At 47.5% G+C, this 20,080-nt stretch overlaps 1 protein-coding gene across 1 annotated transcript in view; it reads left to right on the top strand.

Annotated features, from left to right (window-relative positions):
• Window positions 1-20,080, top strand: part of LCT (lactase) — a 50,129-nt gene that overhangs the window by 22,744 nt on the left and 7,305 nt on the right. The window contains exons 6-12 of the mRNA XM_021695865.2: window positions 1,254-1,965; window positions 5,201-5,846; window positions 8,984-10,534; window positions 11,156-11,424; window positions 15,116-15,406; window positions 17,135-17,333; window positions 18,548-18,750. Coding sequence (XP_021551540.1) covers window positions 1,254-1,965; window positions 5,201-5,846; window positions 8,984-10,534; window positions 11,156-11,424; window positions 15,116-15,406; window positions 17,135-17,333; window positions 18,548-18,750 — 3,871 coding nt within the window. The remainder of the gene's footprint in view (window positions 1-1,253; window positions 1,966-5,200; window positions 5,847-8,983; window positions 10,535-11,155; window positions 11,425-15,115; window positions 15,407-17,134; window positions 17,334-18,547; window positions 18,751-20,080) is intronic.

The following is a 20,080-nucleotide window of genomic DNA, read 5'->3' as shown; positions in this document are numbered from 1 at the left end:
CCTGCTTCTCCCTCTCCCTCTCCCACTCTCCCTGCTTGTGTTACCTCTCTTGCTGTGTCTCTCTCTGTCAAATAAATAAAATCCTAAAAAAAAAAGAAGATAGGAGTTCATTTACATTAAAAAGACTGGAGATGGGGGGCACCTGGGTGGCTCAATTAAGCATCTGACTTCAGCTCAGGTCATGATCCTGGGGTCCTGGGGTCGAGCCCCATGTCAGGCTCTCTACTCAGCGGGGAGTCTGCTTCTCCCCCTTCCTCTGCCTCTCCCCACACTGGTTCTCTCTCTCGAATAAATAAATAAAATCTTAAAAAAAGACTGGAGATGGATAATCTAGAATAGGTATAATCATTGGGAATCAAGGCTCCTATCTTGCTTCTACCTTATGGTCCAGGATGGATGCTTGAGATCCTGCCATTATGTCCATAATCCAGGCAGCATGAAGAAAGGACTGCCACTCACCGTGCTCCTGCAGTGCCCCGGGGCAGGTCTCGGTGGAAGAGCTAGTGTTAATATTTAGCTGGTGCGTATCAGTAGAGCTATAGCAATAGCTCAATTACTGAACTACTTCTGTACCAGCTGGTTTATAGGTGCTGGTCCCCTGATGCCCAGAACTTATTTCTCTAAGTCTCCGTTTCCTTTTCTGCAGGGTAAGAATACATAATTATAGTACTTATCTCATAAATTTGTGAAAATTAAATGAGACCTACATTCTTATCACAGTGGCCAGCACAGAATCAAGGCAGAATGAATTAAAGCCATCATTATTATTAACTATGTTGTTTTTATTTAATTAGAGCGAGCGAGCGAGCGAGGTGGGTAGGGGCAGAGGGAGAGAGAGACTCTTAATCAGGAAACCAACACAGGGCTCGATATCAGGACCCAGAAATCGAGTCTGATGCTTAGCCCACTGAGCCACCGAGGGGCCCCAATTAGCTATGTTTTTTTTTTTTTATAAATAATAAATAAGAAAAAAGCATGGCATCAGAACCAAAACTGGTACTCAAGGACAAGCTAATACAGGGAACAGGAGGCTTGGCACAGTGTTTTGACTCCTGCAGGAGCAATAACAATGTACCTAAGGAGGGGCAATAATAGTAATTTTCCCACCCCTCAGTCACTTCCTGCCCACAACCTGGTGCGGATGGCTTTTGACTCCGTGTCCCTGGAGCCCTAACTGATGACACACGTTGCCGTCACAGGGCGGAGGACCCGCAGAGTCATTCCCGTGTCCCCTTGTCTTCCCAATCCCGCAGCGGGCCCTGCTCGCCCACGGCCGGCCCTCCCCTTCAGGCAGCGGTGCAGCGGGCCATGTGGCCGCCGCGGGCCTCGGCCTACCGGAGAGTCTGGGGGACGTTTGCCAGCCGGTCCCGGGCCGAAAGAGACGCGTTCCTGCAGGATGTGTTCCCCGAAGGCTTCCTCTGGGGCGTCTCCACAGGAGCCTTTAACGTGGAAGGCGGCTGGGCCGAGGGCGGAAGAGGGCCGAGCGTCTGGGACCCACTGGGGCGCCCAAACGCCGCCCAGGGCGCCGCGACGCCGGAGGTGGCCAGCGACAGTTACCACAAGGTAGACACCGACGTGGCCCTGCTTCGGGGCCTCGGAGCTCAGGTGTACAAGTTTTCCATCTCCTGGTCCCGCATCTTCCCCAGCGGGCGCGGGCGCCGGCCCAGCCGCCGGGGCGTCGCCTACTACAGCAGGCTCGTGGACAGCTTGCTGGACGCGCGCATCCAGCCCATGGCCACGCTCTTCCACTGGGACCTGCCCCGGGTGCTGCAGGAGCACGGCGGGTGGCAGAACGACAGCGTGGTGGACGCCTTCCTGGACTACGCGGCTTTCTGCTTCGCCGCCTTCGGGGACCGCGTGAAGCTGTGGGTGACCTTCCACGAGCCGTGGGTGATGAGCTACGCCGGCTATGGCACTGGCCAACACGCGCCGGGCATCTCGGACCCGGGGGTGGCCTCTTTTAAGGTACCTCTGGGCCCCGTCGGGCCGCCTCACTGGGCGAGACCTTGCTCTGGGAGAAAAGTCCTTTTCTCTTCTCTTCAGCAGGCCTCTCCTTGCCGTCCTTTAAAGAAAGCCAGAGCGGGGGAGGGAAGGCGCGGGAAATTGTTAATCACCTTGTTTTGTCCAGACACCGTGCTGGCACTTGCAAAAGTCACTGCATCCGTGGAACGGCGCTGGTGGCTGAGGGAACTGGGGGCCCGGAGAGCAGAAACTGCTTCATGATGGCATCTGTAGACAGGCAGCCGTCTGAAGCCAGAGTTCGGGCCCAAGTCTACTTGACTCCACAGCAAGTTCTCCACGTCAGCCAGGACTCTTAGTGGAGGTGACGGAAAACCAAACCTAAGCTGACCCAAGCAAAGAGGGAATCTGGCTGCTCAGGAAACGGAAAAGTCTGGGTTTTAGCTGGTCTCAGTGGAGCCTGATCAGACCCAAAACGCTGCCACTAGTACTCGATTTCTCTTCCTCTCTTGCCCCGCTACTGGCTTTCTTCTTGGGCTGCCTGCGAAACCCTCTTTCAAGACGAGCAGGAAAGCTTGCCTCTCTTGTGGCATTCCCAGCAAACCCGTGCCTGGGCCTCCGGGCTGCTGCACGGGTGGCGTGCCCATCCCTGAACCGGTCACTGGGTCTAGGCTAGGGGACTGGAATGCCGGCACTGGTCTGGGTCCCAATCCCAGCTCTACCCTTCACACACTGGCTGAGAGGTGGGGCGGGAGAAAGGGTTTGGCTTTCCAGAGCCTAGTCAGCGTATCATTCCCACAAGAAGGGGATGTATATACTGGAGACAAAAATTTAAATGGCTTAATACAGGTCCTTTCCATCATTTCCATATTTCTTCAGAATCTCCGCTTCCCCTGGCAGCCTTCTCCAGGATGGACCTTTAGTCTGGCTTTCTCCTGCCGCACTTGGGTTCTGTTCAGAAATAGGAGTCTTTGCTGTGCCCCATGCTGGGTGTTAAGGAGGATGCATGGCCCATGTCCTTGAGATTTAAAACTTTTTGGAGGAGATGATACAAATACATATAAGAAAATTAGAGAACAGTCCAAAATGTCCACAGTCAGAATGCACTAGAAAAATCGGAATCAGTGACTTGATGAAATGCCAAAAATCCCTATAACACTGAAGTCAAGGCTTCCACTCTGCTCTCGTTCAGCAAAGTGACCGTATACACAGAGAGAACATTTCGGAAAATGGAAGGTTGAAACCTTTCTATTTGTCTCCTCATTGTAAAACTCATCCTAATCTCTTCTCCTTAGGCTTCTCCTTTGGCTTCTTATCCTTACAAGTGTGGCTCCTAGAAAGTCCACCTCACTTTGCTCCTTCACGTCTTGCTTTTATGTATTAGTTAAAATAGTATAATACCATCAAGGGAAAATTTCAAAGAAAAAGTGTCTCTCCTAATTCTGCCCTTGTTTCCATCCAGTCCTGGCTCCCTTGCATTCACAGTGTACTCAGAGTGCACTCAATTTAGTGCATATTTTTAAAGTAGACTTTATTTTTTTACAGTAGTTTGAAGTTCACATCAAAATTGAACAGAAGTTACCTAGATTTCCCATATACCCTCTGCCCCTCCCCCTAGATTCCCCCATTATCAACACCCCCTCCCCACCAGCATGGTACATTTGTTACAGTTGATGACCCTACACTGACACATCACAATCACCCTAGTGTGCATTTTTCACCTGACATGTCATTAACCCTTTTCCGTGTTCTTATAAGTAGCTGGTTCTGCTAGTTGTCTGATCCTCCACTGAGCCCCCTGCCTGACGCAGACTGGTTTAGAAGGCAAGCATTCCTGCTTTTTGGAAAGGAGCCCAGTTTGCCATGGAGTTGAGGACCCAGTTAAGGACTAACATTTGGAACATGAGAAGCAGTGAGGAGTTTCACTTCCTAGAGCATATTTTGATAATAAATTCTTCAAAAATAAGTGTCGTCCTCTTCAGATGATGATAACGAAAAAGGAAAGGAAGCTAGACTGCAGCAAGCTCCCTCCTGCACTCCAGCTTCCTGCTTGGTGCTTGGTATACACCATCTTACTTTGTCCTAAATGGATCCGTAATTACCGCTTCTTATAGACAAGGAAACTGAATGAGAAGATTGTTTGAGTTTACTCAGCAAGTTAGTGACAAGGTCAAGATTCAAATCTAGGTTTGTTATACTTCAGGCACCCCGCTTTTGCCCGTTTTCCCACGGTGCTCTGCCAAAGGAAGCTGTTGACTTTTGTAAGACCTTGAGTTAAGTCTACAAAGAGATTCCTGGTCATGGGTTTTCTTCCTAGATTTCATTAAGTAGAAAGGAAGACAGGTAGGTTAGAAAGAATTGTCCCATCCCTTGTATGTCAACTGAAATGACCCCCCAAATTCGTTGTTGATGAATTAGTCAATAAGGATTATTGAGAACAAAGGCAGAATAGCATTGTTTGGGACAGTACAGGCCTAGAGTCAGACTTCCTGCATTCTCCATCTCTCTGGATCTTGTTTCCCTCCTCTGTACAGTGGTAATAATAATTATACTTGCCATATAAGGTTGTAAGAAATTCGTGAGAGAATTCATTCACAGTGTTTACTACGAAATATGGTTATTGATGCTGCTGCTGTTGACCTGTCAGTGGTGGTGACTCGTTGACATTGTCGTTGACTTACTGACTCTGTTGTCTGCATTGTTGATATTGCGGGCACTGGTGTTGATGGTGTTGTCCGTGTCAACATTGTCCATGTCGTTCATTTACTGACACTGTTAGCATCCGTCTTAACTTCTTATTGATATTGCTGACTTGTTGACATTGGTATTAATTTTTTTTAAGATTTTTTATTTATTTATTCTACAGACAGCAAGAGAGGGAACACAAGCAGGGGGAGGGGCAGAGGGAGAAGCAGGCCTCCCCGCTGAACAGGGAGCCCGATGTGGGGCTCAATCCCAGGACCCTGGGATCATGACCTGAGCTGAAGGCAGACACTTAACGACTGAGCCACCCAGGCACCCCTGACACTGGCATTAACTTGTTGATGACTTGCTGATGTTGTTTACGTTACTCTTGTTATTGACGTGGACATTTTCAGTGTTAGTGTTGTCATTAACATTGGTAACATTGACATTGGTGTTAACTTGTTGATGTTGTCGTAGGCTTGCTCTTGGCTTATGGTTGTTGGCTTTACTGTTGGTTGTTATTAAGCACTGTATTTCCTTCTTTCTTCCTCACAAGGTGGCTCACTTGGTTCTCAAGGCTCATGCCAGAGTTTGGCACCACTATAATAGCCACTATCGTCCACGGCAGCAGGGACGCGTGGGCATTGTGTTGAACTCAGACTGGGCAGAACCTCTGTCTCCAGAGAGGCCTGAGGACCTCAGAGCCTCTGAACGCTTCTTGCACTTCATGCTGGGCTGGTTTGCACACCCCATCTTTGTGGATGGAGACTACCCTGCTGCCCTGAAGGCCCAGATCCAACAGATGAACCAACAGTGCCCCAGTCCTGTGGCCCAGCTCCCTGAGTTCACCGAGGCAGAGAAGCAGCTCCTCAAAGGCTCTGCTGATTTTCTGGGTCTGTCTCATTATACCTCCCGCCTTATCAGCAAGGCCCAAGAAGATTCCTGCATCCCCAGCTATGATACCATTGGAGGCTTCTCCCAACATGTGGACCCTGCATGGCCCCAGACCTCATCCCCTTGGATTTATGTGGTGCCCTGGGGTATAAGGAGACTGTTGCAGTTTGCATATTTGGAATATACAAGAGGAACAGTTCCGATCTACCTGGCTGGGAATGGCATGCCCACAGGGGAGACAGAAGATCTCTTTGAAGATTCCTTGAGAGTAGACTACTTCAAAAAATATATCAACGAGGTGCTCAAGGGTAAGAATGGTGGATATGCTGGTGATTGGAACTTCTTGGTACTTCTTGGTACTTGGTACTTGGTATTTCTCCAAGTCTTCAGAGTTTTGTTTAATGAGACAAAGACAGTCTTCCAGGAAAATGAAGCCAAAAGTAGTAGTAGTAGTAATATCATGAATCCTGAACATTACCCTCCTGTCTCCCCCAGAAGCCTCAAGTCTTTGTTCCTATGTTCTTATTCCCTATAATGCCTTCTACATTCTGCCCATCTGAGTCTTATCCACTGATCAAGACTCATCATCTTTTAATGCATTCATTTAATAAAAACGTATTCAGTGCCTATTATGTGCCACATATTGCACAAGACTATAGGGGTTAAATAGTGAACAAATATCATCTTTTCCCATAGGACACTCAGAGTCTACTGAGGAACACAGAAAATTACAATACAGGATGACAATGGCATTATAAGATGGGACTCCAACCCATTAAATCTTCCCTCATTGTTCCGGCCACATTCATCTCCATCTTCTTTAACTATAACACCTATATTCCACACCGTTCACTTTGATCCAATTAATTCATATCTACAGAATCATTCTTTTGTATGTATGTCTTCTAAAATTTTTTAAAATTTTAATTCCAGTATAGTTAACATACAGTGTTATACTGGTTTTATGTATACAATATAGTGATCTGACAATTCTATACATAGTGCTCCTCATGATAAATGTACTCATAATCTCCTTCACCTATTTCACCCATCCCCACACCCCCTCCCCTTTGGTAACCATCAGTTTGTTCTCTATGGTTAAGAGTCTTGGTTTGTCTCTTGTATTCTTTGTTTTGTTTCTTAAATTCCACATATGAATGAAATCATATGGTATTTGTATTTACCTAATGGACTTATTTCACTTGGCGTTATACCCTCTATATCCATCCATGTTGTTGCAATTGGTAAGATTTCATTCTTTTCTACAGTTGGGTAATACTGCATTGTATATATAAATACCACATCTTCTTTATCCATTCATCTTTTGATAGACATTTGGGCTGCTTCCATAATTTTGGCTGTTGTAACTAATGCTGCAATGAACAGGGCGCATATATATATATATATTTTTTTAAAGATTTTATTTATTTGACAGAGAGAGACACAGCAAGAGAGGGATCACAAGCAGGGGGAGTGGGAGAGGGAGAAGCAGGCTTCCTGCTGAGCAGGGAGCCCGATGCGGGGCTTGATCCCAGGACCCTGGGATCATGACCTGAGTCGAAGACAGACGCTTAACGACTGAGCCACCCAGGTGCCCCAGAGTGCATATATCTTTTTGAATTAGTGTTTTTATATTCTTTGGGTAAATACCCAGTAGTAGAATTACTGGATCATAGGGTAATTCTATTTTTAATTTTTTAAATAATTTTTTAAAAGATTTTATTCATTTATTTGACAGAGAGAGACACAGCGAGAGAGGGAACACAAGCAAGGGGAGTGGGAGAGGGAGAAGCAGGCTTCCCGCGGAGCAGGGAGCCCGATGCGGGGCTCAATCCCAGGACCCTGAGATCATGACCTGAGCCGAAGGCAGACGCTTAACGACTGAGCCACCCAGGCGCCCCTAATAATTTTTTAAAAGATTTTATTTATTTATTTGATAGAGAATGGGAGAGCGAGAGAGCACAAGCAGGGGAGAGCAGCAGTGGGAGAGGGAGAAGCAGGCTCCCCACTGAGCAGGGAGCCCGATGCGGGGCTCGATCCCAGGACCCTGGGATCATGACCTGAGCCAAAGACGGTTAACTGACTGAGCCACCCAGGCACAGTAAGCAGATATCCTCATAGAACAATTGTGAAAACTGATGCTCAGAGAAATTACATGATGTGCCCAAACAGCCAGTGAGTGAAACAGTATGCCTTTCTATTTCTGTCTCAGCAATACCCACAAACCTATGAGGCTTCTATTCCTCTTTGTTTCCAGAGCCTATTACAGCCTGGGACAATGTAGGTGCTTACTAAATTATTTATTGAATGATTAAATGAACTATACAAAATATATGAATTACCTGCCTCTTATACAGTTAGTGCTTGTTGAGAGGCTGTGTAATCTGTTAAAAATAGGGCTTAATACTTTGCTGGTTCCCAGTTTGAGCCCAAAGCCATTGCTTTACTCTGATGCTGGTTTTTGGTTGACTCACTAGACTTTCTTCTTTTTCTTTTCCTTCCTTTCTCTCTCTCTCTCTTTTCTTTCTTTCTTTCTTTCTTTCTTTCTTTCTTTCTTTCTTTCTTTCTTTCTCTCTTTCTTTCTCTCTTTCTCTTTCTCTCTCTCTCTCTCTCCCTCTCTCTCCCTCTCCCTCCCCCTCCCTCCCTCCCTCCCTCCCTCCTTCCCTCCCTCTTTCTTTCATATTTTCTCATATTTCTGGAGGCCAGAAGTCCAAAATGGAGATGTCAGTAGGGCCACTCTCCCTCCAAAGTCTCCAGAGTAGACTCTTTCCTTGCCTCTTCCAGCTTCTGGTGGCTCCAGGCATTCCCTGGCTAGTGACTGTATCACCCCAATCTCTGCCTCCATCTTCATGTGGACCTTCTCTATTTCTCTTTTAAGGATGCTTGCCATTGATTTCTGACTCACCCAGTTAATGTAGGATGATCTCATCTTAAGATCCTTAATTTAATTACATCTACAAAGACTCTTTTTCCAAATAAGATTACATTCACTGGTATGGGAAGTTAAGATTTGGACATATCTTTTTGGGAATCACTATTCAACCCACTGTACCAGGGAATACCTTACTGTAGGCTTTATTTCTCTTTTTAAAGATGGGCTGTGTGATCATTTTATGTCCGTATTGCTAAACATAAGGAAAAACAAAAGTACATTGTAAATATTTATGCATTCTATAAAAAATTAAGCCCTAATAATAGCAGATGGGACACATTCTCATATTCATTTTAAGGCAGGGATGCTCCTCTGGATTGAGACCATAGATGTGGCCTGATGATTTGTAGGGTCTTAGGAATTTTTCTTTTATTCATTCTGGGGAAAAAGGGTTAGCATTTTTGGGGTAACCCAAGTCCCCTCCAAAGTGTGCATATCAAAAGGAAAACCTTTAAATAGCAACATCAGTAACAGAGACATTAAAATAATCCTGAGTTTTGTTTTTTTCTGTAGCTGTTAAGGAGGACTTGGTGGATGTTCGATCTTACATCGCTCGTGCCCTCATGGATGGCTTCGAAGGCCCCTCTGGTTACAGCCAGAGGTTTGGGCTGCACCACGTCAGCTTCAATGATAGCAGCAAGCCAAGGACTCCCAGGAAGTCTGCCTACTTTTTCACCAGCATCATTGAAAAGAACGGTTTCCTCCCCAAGGTAGTAAAGAGACTGCCACCACCCAGTACAGCAAACTTTCCGCCTAAAATGAGAGCCTTCACTTTTCCATCTGATGTGCCCTCCAAGGCTAAAGTAGTTTGGGAAAAGTTCTCCAACCAACCCAAGTTTGAAAGAGATCTGTTCTACCATGGCACTTTCAGGGATGACTTTCTGTGGGGCGTGTCTTCATCAGCCTATCAGATTGAAGGAGCTTGGGATGCTGATGGCAAAGGCCCCAGCATCTGGGATAACTTCACCCACACACCAGGGAGCAGTGTGAAAGACAACGCCACAGGAGACATCGCCTGTGACAGCTATAACCAATTGGATGCCGATCTGAATATGCTTCGAGCTTTGAAGGTGAAGGCCTATCACTTCTCTCTCTCCTGGTCTCGGATTTTCCCAACAGGGAAAAAGAGTTCTGTCAATAGACATGGTGTTGATTATTACAACAGGCTGATCAATGGCTTGGTGGCAAGCAACATCTCACCCATGGTGACACTGTTCCACTGGGACCTGCCCCAGGCCCTCCAGGATATTGGAGGCTGGGAAAATCCTTCCTTGATTGAGTTGTTTAACAGCTATGCGGACTTTTGTTTCCAGACCTTTGGGGACAGAGTCAAGTTCTGGATGACCTTTAATGAGCCCACATACCAGGCCTGGTTAGGTTATGGCTCAGGGGAGTTTCCTCCACAGGTGAAGGACCCAGGCTGGGCACCTTACAGGATTGGCCATGCAATCATCAAAGCTCATGCCAGAGTCTATCACACTTATGATGAGAAATATAGGCAGGAACAGAAGGGGGTCATCTCTTTGAGCCTCAGTACACACTGGGCGGAGCCCAAGTCACCGGAGATCCTGAGGGACGTGGAGGCAGCTGACCGATCACTGCAGTTCTCACTGGGCTGGTTCGCCCACCCCATTTTCCGAAATGGAGACTATCCCGATGCCATGAAGTGGAAAGTGGGGAATAGGAGTGAACTTCAACACTTAGCCACCTCCCGCCTGCCAAGCTTCACTGAGGAAGAGAAGAGGTACATCAGGGCTACAGCCGACGTGTTCTGCCTCAACACCTACTACTCCAGAATTGTGCAGCACAAAACACCCAGGTTAAACCCACCCTCCTATGAAGATGACCAGGAGAAAACCGAGGAGGAGGACTCTTCATGGCCTTCCACAGCAATGAACAGAGCTGCGCCCTGGGGGACGCGAAGACTGCTCAACTGGATCAAGGAAGAGTATGGGGACATCCCCATTTACATCACTGAAAACGGAGTGGGGCTGAGTAATCCGAAAGTGGAAGATACCGATAGGATATTTTACCACAAAACCTACATCAATGAAGCTTTGAAAGGTATGTGAGCATTCATGTCCCCTCTACAGAATCTTCCAGCATCCATAGTTTGGCGGAGTGGATTCCAAACCATCAACAAGTCTCTCTTAGGCCCTAACTCCATAATTCTTTTCCTATCTGGGGTTACATATCCCTTCAGAAATCTGAAAAAAAGCTATGGTCATCTTCCCACAAATAAAGAGTATTTTCATGGGTCCATCCATTCCTTACTGAGCAACTGCTATGTGACAAGTTCTTTTCTAAGTGCAGTGAACAAAAAGATAACATGGAGCTTATATTCTGGTGAGTTCCATGCACCCCAGAACAAGAAACTCTTCTCTAATTCACATTTGTATGTTTAACTTCTAAAGTGGGCTGAGACTGTTGATTTGAGGCATGTCCCTTTACCCCAACAAAAGAATTTGATTTTGCAAAGATCGGTCATTAATTATTGCTGTGAGGGCATCAGTGCTGGCAAAAAAGACAAGGTGATATGTCTATCTGGGCATACATTACTTGTGTGTAGGAGGTAATGGTTTAGGACTACTGTCTTGAATGAGGGGCCAGTCTTGGCTAGGCTTCCTGGGGAACCTCACCCTCCTGGTATAAAGCTCTTCTCTGCTCCCTTTGGGATGTTCCCAGCCTACAGACTGGATGGTGTAGACCTTCGAGGCTATTCTGCATGGTCTCTGATGGACAACTTTGAGTGGCTGAATGGCTACAGAGTCAAGTTTGGACTGTACCATGTCGATTTCAATAACACAAACAGGCCTCGCACAGCCAGAGCCTCAGCCAGGTACTACACGGAGGTCATCACCAACAACGGCATGCCACAGCCCAGGGAAGATGAGTTTCTCTATGGACATTTTCCCGAGGGCTTCATCTGGAGTGCGGCTTCCGCCGCCTATCAGGTGAGAAGTCCGGGGCCGTTCAGCAACATGTGTTGCGTACCTTCTGTGCACCCCCGGGGAGGGCAGGTAAGAGCAGGGGCTTCTCACAGACCTGTGGGAGGGAAGTACAGGGAGTCGGGGAGGTCCTTTCCCTGAACAGCCCGGCTTCTTCACATCCCCGAATTCAGGCAGACCAGCTTCTAGGGCTGTGCTGAGACGGGTGTTGGCAGGCAAAACGGAGCAGTGAAGCTGGGCACAGACACTTAGGCAGAGACGTGCGAACAGGAAGCTTCTCTGCTGGAATGGGGCTATTTGTCACCCAGCCTCTTCCGAGCAGGCAGTTGGCTCAGAATGACTGTCACAGGGGCCTGGGCTTGTTTTGATGTCCTGACCACATCTCAGTGTTAGCTTATTCGTGCCAAATGAAGCTCACTGATACAGAAAACATAAGGGTTTTGCTTTTCACCAGAAAAACGGAAGATAAAAAGCAAAGCGTGACTTGCCCAGGCAGTTAGTGAGGAGTCGCTGCTTTACATCTTCTGCCTCTGCTGATTGCCTTTGAAGCAGGAGTAGGGGGAGTGGGACCTGGTCAGGGTCAGTGCTGTGAGCTGACCTGACCCAGGATGCGCTCAGCCCTTGGGTGTGTTCTAGACAACCAGAGCTGCTGAAAATGTTTTGGAGGGAGGTGAGGGTTCGCTACTCCCAGATGACTGCACTACCAGGTTATAGCAAAGTCTCAGGCCAAATTCTGCCATGTCCAGACATGATTAAGTAAATGTACAAACACAAAAACTGTTCATGGATCCTGTTCTGTGGGCTGGAGGAAACCCCAGTTCTTGGTCCTCTTCGGTGCTCTGGCCAACACCTTGCATGAAAGAATCATTTGAGGAAATGCCAAGATTTCAGAGACAATACTCTGTTACTCTCACTTCAGGCCAACAGAACCCGCTGTCCAGGGTTTCCCCAGTTCGGCCTGATGGACACTGGCATGGATGATTCCTTGTTTTGGGGCTTTCCTCTGCCCTGCTGGATGTTTAGCAGCCTCTTTGGTCTGTAGCCACTAGACATCAGGACATTCTTCCCCAACTTGTAACAACTAAAAATGTTTCTGGACATTGCTAAATGTCTGTTCTGGGACAAAATAGCCCCTGGGGGAGAACCACTACCCCACAGGTTTACAGCTGGACACAGGAAGGGTTAGGGAATTGATTCTAGGGCACAGGCTGCAGGCCCTGTAGGATTCTTAAGCCCTGTCCATGCAAGGGAAAGGAGTGTCTTAAAAAGCTTTTAGCCAACCCACATCTTGAATGATTAAATTGGCTTCAGCAAGCACCCACTTCTATTCATCAGGTGGTTAGCAGGCACAATTCTCGTCATCTGTGACCTTAGATCGTCTAATTAGCAAAGTGTCATGTACAAATCAAGAACAGATGAGAAGTGCTTATAGTGTGGGCTTCCTGATTAGATATCACCTGATTGTACATTCTTTTTTTTTTTTCTTAGATTGATTTATTTGAGAGAGAGCATTCATGCGTATGGGGGAAGGGCAGAAGGAGAGGGAGAGACAGTCTTAAAGAAACTTCGCGCTGAGCATGAGTCCAACACGGGGCTCAATCTCACGACCCTGAGATCAGGACCTGAGCCAAAACCAAGAGTCAGACTGCGTCAACCAACTGCACCACACCAGCGCCCCGATCGTGCATTCTTATTAAAACCTCTTATTTGGAAATCTTTTTGAACATAGAGAAAAGCTGCAGAAATAGTAGAGGACTCCTATAAACCCTTTTCCCATATTCCTCAACTGTTAAAATTTTATCATTTGCCTTATGTTCTGTGTGTGTATATACATACACATAGATATTATATGTATATGAAACTGATTTTATCACTTGAACGAGAAGGTCTTCTCCAGGTTTCTCTACCATAAAATTAGTATTTTATAGTTATAAATGATAAGTATTTTGTGGGGAGCTACTTGGAGACCCTATAAGTAACCTGTTCCTCATCAAATTTTACCTATTCTAGCAACTGTTAATAATTTTTGCCTGAATCGGTTATTACAGTGATAGCCGACAAACTTGATTTTTCTCATTTCATCATTCCTCTTGTATTTGTTAGGTGGCACTCAACAGAAGGGTCAAGCTTTTACTTTTCTCCTATTTACTCATACTATATAAATGTACATCAGCAGTATGGTCTCATGGTGTCCTATTTTATTCAATCAGTTATACTTTTGCTAGTGTTATGTATTTAGATGTTCACATTTTCCCATGGGGGGGGGTGCCTTTTAGCCTGATCCTGTGTCCCTTTCACATGGCCCATCATTCTTTGAGCACTTTCTTAGTTCTTTCTGGTACAAGATGCTCCAGGCTCATCTTGGGCCTTTTTCTGCCCCAGCCTGGTAACCATCTATTTCTCTAATGAGCCCCGGCCTCTTTTACCGGATGGGGCATTTAGAACCCCAGGTGTCTAGGTGCTGGCTGTGCTCACCACCACTGGGGTGTCTGCATTCCTCAGCTCCCGCATAGACAGAGCCAGGAAATACACGTGTGTACACGCACGCACACAAACACGTGCACTTGTATGTATGTCTACATCCACCCCATCTCTATGTAGATTGAAAAACAGTGAGTTCATACTGATATCTCCTCTTCCAACCCCACTCCATAGGCTTAATGCTAGCCTTCCCATTGCCCGTATTTGTATCTCCTTTCTCCAGTGGTGAAAAATCTAGCTCCGAAGAGCCTCAACCTCGTCACTTATGTTCTCCATCTCCCTGCATTCCCCAATCTCCCAGCCACCAAGCCCATCTCCTGCACTGGTGCGGGCCTGCTGGCCCTGGGCCCACCGCTCGCATGGGGGCTGTGCGGGCCAGGCCTGGGCGGGTGTTCCTGGCTGGGATACCAGCACTACCTTGGCGGCGGCCAGTCACATAACATCACAGCACATGTGCTGTAGTGCTTTAAAGTAAAGTAGGGGCACCTGGGTGGCTCAGTCAGTGAAGTGTCCGACTCTTGATTTCGGCTCAGGTCATGATGGCAGGGTTGTGGGATCGAGCCCCGTGTCAGGCTCCTTGCTTGGTGGGGAGTCTACTTGGGATTCTCTCTTTCCCTCTCTTTCTGCCCCTGCCCCCCGCCCCAGCTCATGCATGCTTGCTCTGTCTCCAAAATAAATCAATTAAAAAAAAAAAGTCAATTACAGAACTTGTACCTGTCCCATTACCTAAGTCTCTAAGTAGGCATTTGCCCAGTGGCTTATGGTCACTTTCCCTATAAGGTAGGTGGGAGGAGAGAAAGGAGGCACAGAAACCATGACACGGGTTAGAAATGAGAAATTCTGCCTCCACAGTGGTACCACTGGTATTTGTTTGACCTTGATGGGGACTGGAGGCATGTGGCATTGTTCATTCCGACTTCTAGTGAGCACCTGCCATACACCAGACTCTGCTGTGTTGAGCGCTGGGACACCCAGACGAAGGCCCCTAGGGAGGTCCGTCAGCGCTCCCGCAACTGCGTGACGCAGAGTGACAGTGCTGGGGTGCACAGACAGCATGTACGGAAGGCTGCAGGAGCTCAGAAATCAGAGGGTGGCCAGAGAAGTTTCCCAGAGGAGGTGACTCTGCCTTGCGTCCTGACTCACAACACCCCTGTTGACAGGAACTTGGGGGGGCTTGACTGCAGCACTTAACTAGACCATGTCTTGTCACCTTGAGATTGAAGGCGCATGGAGAGCAGATGGCAAAGGACTCAGTATTTGGGACACGTTTTCTCACACACCACTGAGGGTTGGCAACGACGACACTGGCGATGTGGCCTGTGACAGTTACCACAAGATTGCTGAGGACGTGGTCGCCCTGCAGAACCTGGGTGTGTCCCACTATCGCTTCTCTGTTGCCTGGTCGCGCATCCTCCCGGATGGAACCACCAAGTACATCAATGAAGCGGGTCTCAACTACTACGTGCGGCTCATTGACGCGCTGCTGGCCGCCGACATCAAGCCCCAGGTGAGGTCAGGCCCCGGCCGGGCTCTGGTCCAGTCCACGTGTGGGAGCCGGTTGGGCCAGGGGGCTCTTTGTTCCATACACAAAATGCTCTTTTCAGATTCAGGTTTTGAACTGTCAATCAATTCACATGGCACAGAATTTTAAAGGTGTAAGAGTCCACAATGAAGATTTGCCTGCAATCTCTGACCCCCAGCCATCCAGTTCCCTGGCTTAAAGAAGGCACTCAAGTTGGCTAGGTTCTCATGGCCTCCTTTTGCATCGATTAGCCAGGAGACGTATACATGTGTGCACGTCTGCTCCTTTCTCCCTCTTTTTTCATAACTCTCACATACATGCAGTTTGGTACTTGCTTTTTTTTTAACAGTATTTCTGACCCATATTTCCATATCTGTATCTAGTTTCCTTGTCGATTTTTTTTTTTAAGTTATGTGGAATTCTGTTTGTTCCTTACCTCTAGAACTACTTTTCCTTTTTATCAACACTCTTCCCTGTGACTTTTCCAGTCTTTTGCCATTTTAACCAGTAGTTCAGTGAGTCACCTGGCTGTAAATTTATCTGTAGGCTGTGGTCCTAGGAGCAGAATTACTGGGGCAAAAGGGCACGTGGTTTTCAGCTCAGAGTTATTATGAATAATGATACAGAAGCTCACTTGTGAGCTTACTTGGATCTCACCAAAATTTTAAAGTTTTACTTGGGAGCCTAAGGATGCTTTGCCTCTTGCCCTGGGCACGTGTGGTAAAGCGGTAGAGGGCACCTTCTATGAAGCTCTGCATTTCCTCTGCTGTATGGCTGAGATTACATACTGCAGCCAGACTGTAATCCCCACGGTTACAACTCCCCCCCCACCCCGCCCCAAATAAAGTGCTATCTGGACTTCTTTGCCCATACTGATACCATGGCAGGAGCTAACTAGCCATGCAGCACTTATTACCATGAATGCGGAGAGAAAACATGGCCAGTGGCTGCCCTGTGGGACCCAGGGTCTGAGTGGACAATGAACTTCATCACACACAATTCTGAACACCATCAGAGAGCAGGCAGCTCAGGGCCAAGGACGGTAGAGCCTTTGAGGGCACCGAGCCGTGGCGGAAAGCAAAGGCGCTAGGGCGGTGTGGGGCTTGAATAGAGAGGAGAATCTGGATGGATACGTGGCCAGGGGAAGGCATGCCAGGCAAAGGGAGAGACTGCGTCTGGGCTGAAGATGGTTAGCAGGCCCCGTGCAGACCGAGGACAGTGGAGACCCCGCTTAGCCAAGATGGGGTGTGTGAGGGCATCAAGGGGAAGGCCACATGGACATGGCCAGGGGGGCCGTCTCCAGCAAAGGGTTCCCAGCTGCACAGGAAGAACATGCAGACACACTGGATGATGTTCTTGGGGGTGTCCCTTTATAAGGGAAACACTTCCACTCTCCCGGAGCCTCAGTGCCTCAGACGCTCAGCATGGTCTACGCGGGGAGGTTCTGAAGCACTAGTGGTGAGGATCCCTGGCCCCACCACGACTCCATGATGTGCAGGTCTCAGTGCCTGAGCCAGGGTCACACAGCGGGCAGGCGGCAGAGCCGGGACTCAAACCCAGTCTTCTCCGACCCAGATGTTGATTCTCTCACACTTCAACACTGCTGCCCTCCCCATCCCACCAAAGAACCTTTGAACTGTTTTGTCTTCTCATTCCTTCTCTGCTGTGGTTGGAGCACTCTGGATGGAGATGCTGATCTTGCTTTCTCCACAGGTGACCATGTACCACTGGGATCTGCCACAGGCACTCCAGGATGTTGGAGGCTGGGAGAATGAGACCATTGTGCAGCGGTTTAAAGAGTATGCAGAGGTGCTCTTCCAGAGGCTTGGGGACAAGGTGAAGTTTTGGATCACCCTGAACGAGCCCTTTGTCATCGCTAACCAGGGCTATGGCTACGGGACATCAGCTCCAGGTGAGGGTCCCAGGCTCAACTTGCCAGCTCTCTGGAGCATGGCATTCTTAGCCCCACCAAAACTTGAAATCCAGGTGGCCCTGGAAGAAGAGGCCAAGAAAGCTCAGTGGTGCTGCCTCTGAATCCCTGCTCTTGTTCAAGGCTGCCTGACACACAGCAGGTTTCCCCTTCTGACACCACTTTTTGCTAAACATGGATTTTACAGGTCAGTACTTCCAAATGGCTTCATTTCTTTGTGCTTTTTTTGCCCTGCCTCAGATGGAAAGCTTCCTGAGAGCAGAGACAGGGACTAATTGATGTAGGAAAGGACAGGCCATCAGACTGTACAGGTCCACAGTGTGTTTTCTGCAACTTCAAAACCCAAGTTTCCAAGAACTGATTCGGCTCACCTGAGCTCATCCTGACTTGAACCAATACGAGGCTGCTTACAGACATTATCCCACTTAATGTGGGCATTTCTGCTGCAGCCACATTCGGGTCCTTGATTACAGAGCGCTCTCCTGGGTCCGGTTGGGGTGCTGTGTAAAGTTATCTGCAACTTATTACTTTTCTAAGACACAAAACGCTTGTACTTCCAGACCACATAGACCTGAAGGGTTTTGAATAAGGGATTGTGGACCTGTTCTTGTGCCTTTAGAACCATCCAATTCACCTTTTCTCTAGTTCTGAGCTTAAGTCGTTACCACATTTATCTCCCATTGGTCCTTGGTTGGTGCTTTGGTTTACCATTCCTTCAACTTCCTTTAACACGTGAGAGGTAGCCTTTCTCACATTTGCTCTCAAGGAATCTCTTATCAGCTGCTTTCATCAGCTGAATTCTCCAACCCTTACTTCCACTGTAGGTCCCCACAGAGTTCCAGGATGTCCACTCCCAAGGCACATATTCTGCTGGGTACCTGGCCCGATCTGTAGGAGCCACTCTTTGGGAGAATGTTACAGAAACCAACATTTACCATCTTCTCACCAGACACAGTGCTGCTAGGTGCTTCACATACACACTCCCATTTCCTTCTCACAAGAACTTTCTTATTGCTCACTTTGCCAAGGAGGAATCTGAAAGATTGAATTACCCAAAGTTACACAGCCAGGATTTGAATTCGCTTCCTCCTAATACCAAAATCTACACGCTTTTTCCCAAACATAGAAGTTATCTGTAGGGAGAGAGCAATATTCTTGGCCATGTTCATTCTTTGTTGACATCCCTGTGTTTCCAGGAATCTCCTTTAGGCCTGGCACTGCCCCCTACATCGTTGGCCACAACCTCCTAAAGGCTCATGCTGAGGCCTGGCATCTGTACAATGATGTGTACCGCACCAGGCAAGGTGGCGTGATTTCCATCACCATCAGCAGTGACTGGGCTGAGCCCAGAGACCCCTCCAACCAGGAGGATGTGGAGGCCGCCAGGAGATACGTTCAGGTCTGTGTTTCCTCTGGGCATTGTTAATACTCTTGCCTGTCTTTCCCTCCTGTCATCAGCTAATGGAAATGGAATTAGATTGCAAAACAAAGATTTAGGTTCAAGGCCCTGTTTTGCTATTACCTGATTTCGTGAGCTTGGAAAAATCACCTAAACATTTTTGTACCTTAGTTTTCTCATCTATGAAGCAGAGGCGACCTATCTATATCATAGGTTTGCTGCGATCAGAGTTCTTTGGGGTTGAGTTTTAAGTCTTAAAAATGATTTGTCCATGTAGTCCTTGCTGCATGCAACACTGGCTTGAAGGTAACAGAAATTCCATCTCTTCAATCTCTGGTTTGATTATAGTAGCTGATAGAGCTGGGCTGCAATGTCACACTTCACCATCTAATTTTATGTATTCGGCCTAAGAATTTCTTGAGTTGGGGGACTTTGGATTCTGTGAAATTCATTAGTGCCCATAATTTTCCAATTCTTTGAGTTTAACATAAGGACATGCACCTTTGGTCATGGAATTTTGCTCCTAGAAAGTAGTCACGGGGTGCCTAGCTGGCTCGGTTGGTTAAGGCTCGGTTGGTTAAGCGTCTGACTCTTGATTTTTGGCTCAGGTCATGATCTCAGGGTCGTGAGATCTAGCCCCGTATGGGGTTCTGTGCTCAGCACAGAGTCTGCTTAAGATTCTCCCCCCTTCCTTCTGTCCCTGCCCCTGCTCACGCTCTAAAATAATCTTTCTTAAAAAAAAAAAAGAAAGAAAGAAAGAAAGAAAGAGTCACTAGTAAGTAGGTGCCAACAAAATAGCCCATCCTTCCTTCAGTGTGAGCCCCTGACATCAGGAGAGAAAAGAATGGCCTTTGTCAAGGCACAGCTTTTCCCTGATTCTTGCTCGTGTCTCTGATGGGGTTAGAAAGCACCCTCTCCCATGTTTCAGCATCAGAAAAGAAAGGCAAGGGTCTCTCCACACTGAACCCCCGTTTGGCTCTGTGGAGGAGCCTGAAGACAGCAGCATTCTGAGGGGACAACCTGGGTCTTTGTTTGCCAGACTTCTCACAGGAGAACTTGGTAACAGCAATCAAATTAATGAATGCAAGTAAGAGCTTAATTTTCCCATTTATTAGCCAGCTAGGGAAAAAGTCTTGGAACAAAAATAATGCACCTCTCATTTTAGACTCACAGAACTGGTAAAGTAGAGCAATAATTTTCCTGAAGTCAAAACCCCAAACCTCAGGAAATGTTAGGCTCTAATCTCATTAGATTGAGCCACCTGTTCAACTGTGATACTGTGGCCCAGGATCATGATACATACCCTAAAATCAGCTTCCACAGAAAGGAA

The sequence above is a fragment of the Neomonachus schauinslandi genome, chromosome 3 (assembly GCF_002201575.2).
Source record: "Neomonachus schauinslandi chromosome 3, ASM220157v2, whole genome shotgun sequence".
In the NCBI taxonomy this organism is placed as follows: Eukaryota; Metazoa; Chordata; class Mammalia; order Carnivora; family Phocidae; genus Neomonachus; species Neomonachus schauinslandi.
The sequence above is the reverse complement of the archived record's forward strand: the minus strand, read 5'-3'. Positions and strand labels throughout refer to the sequence as shown.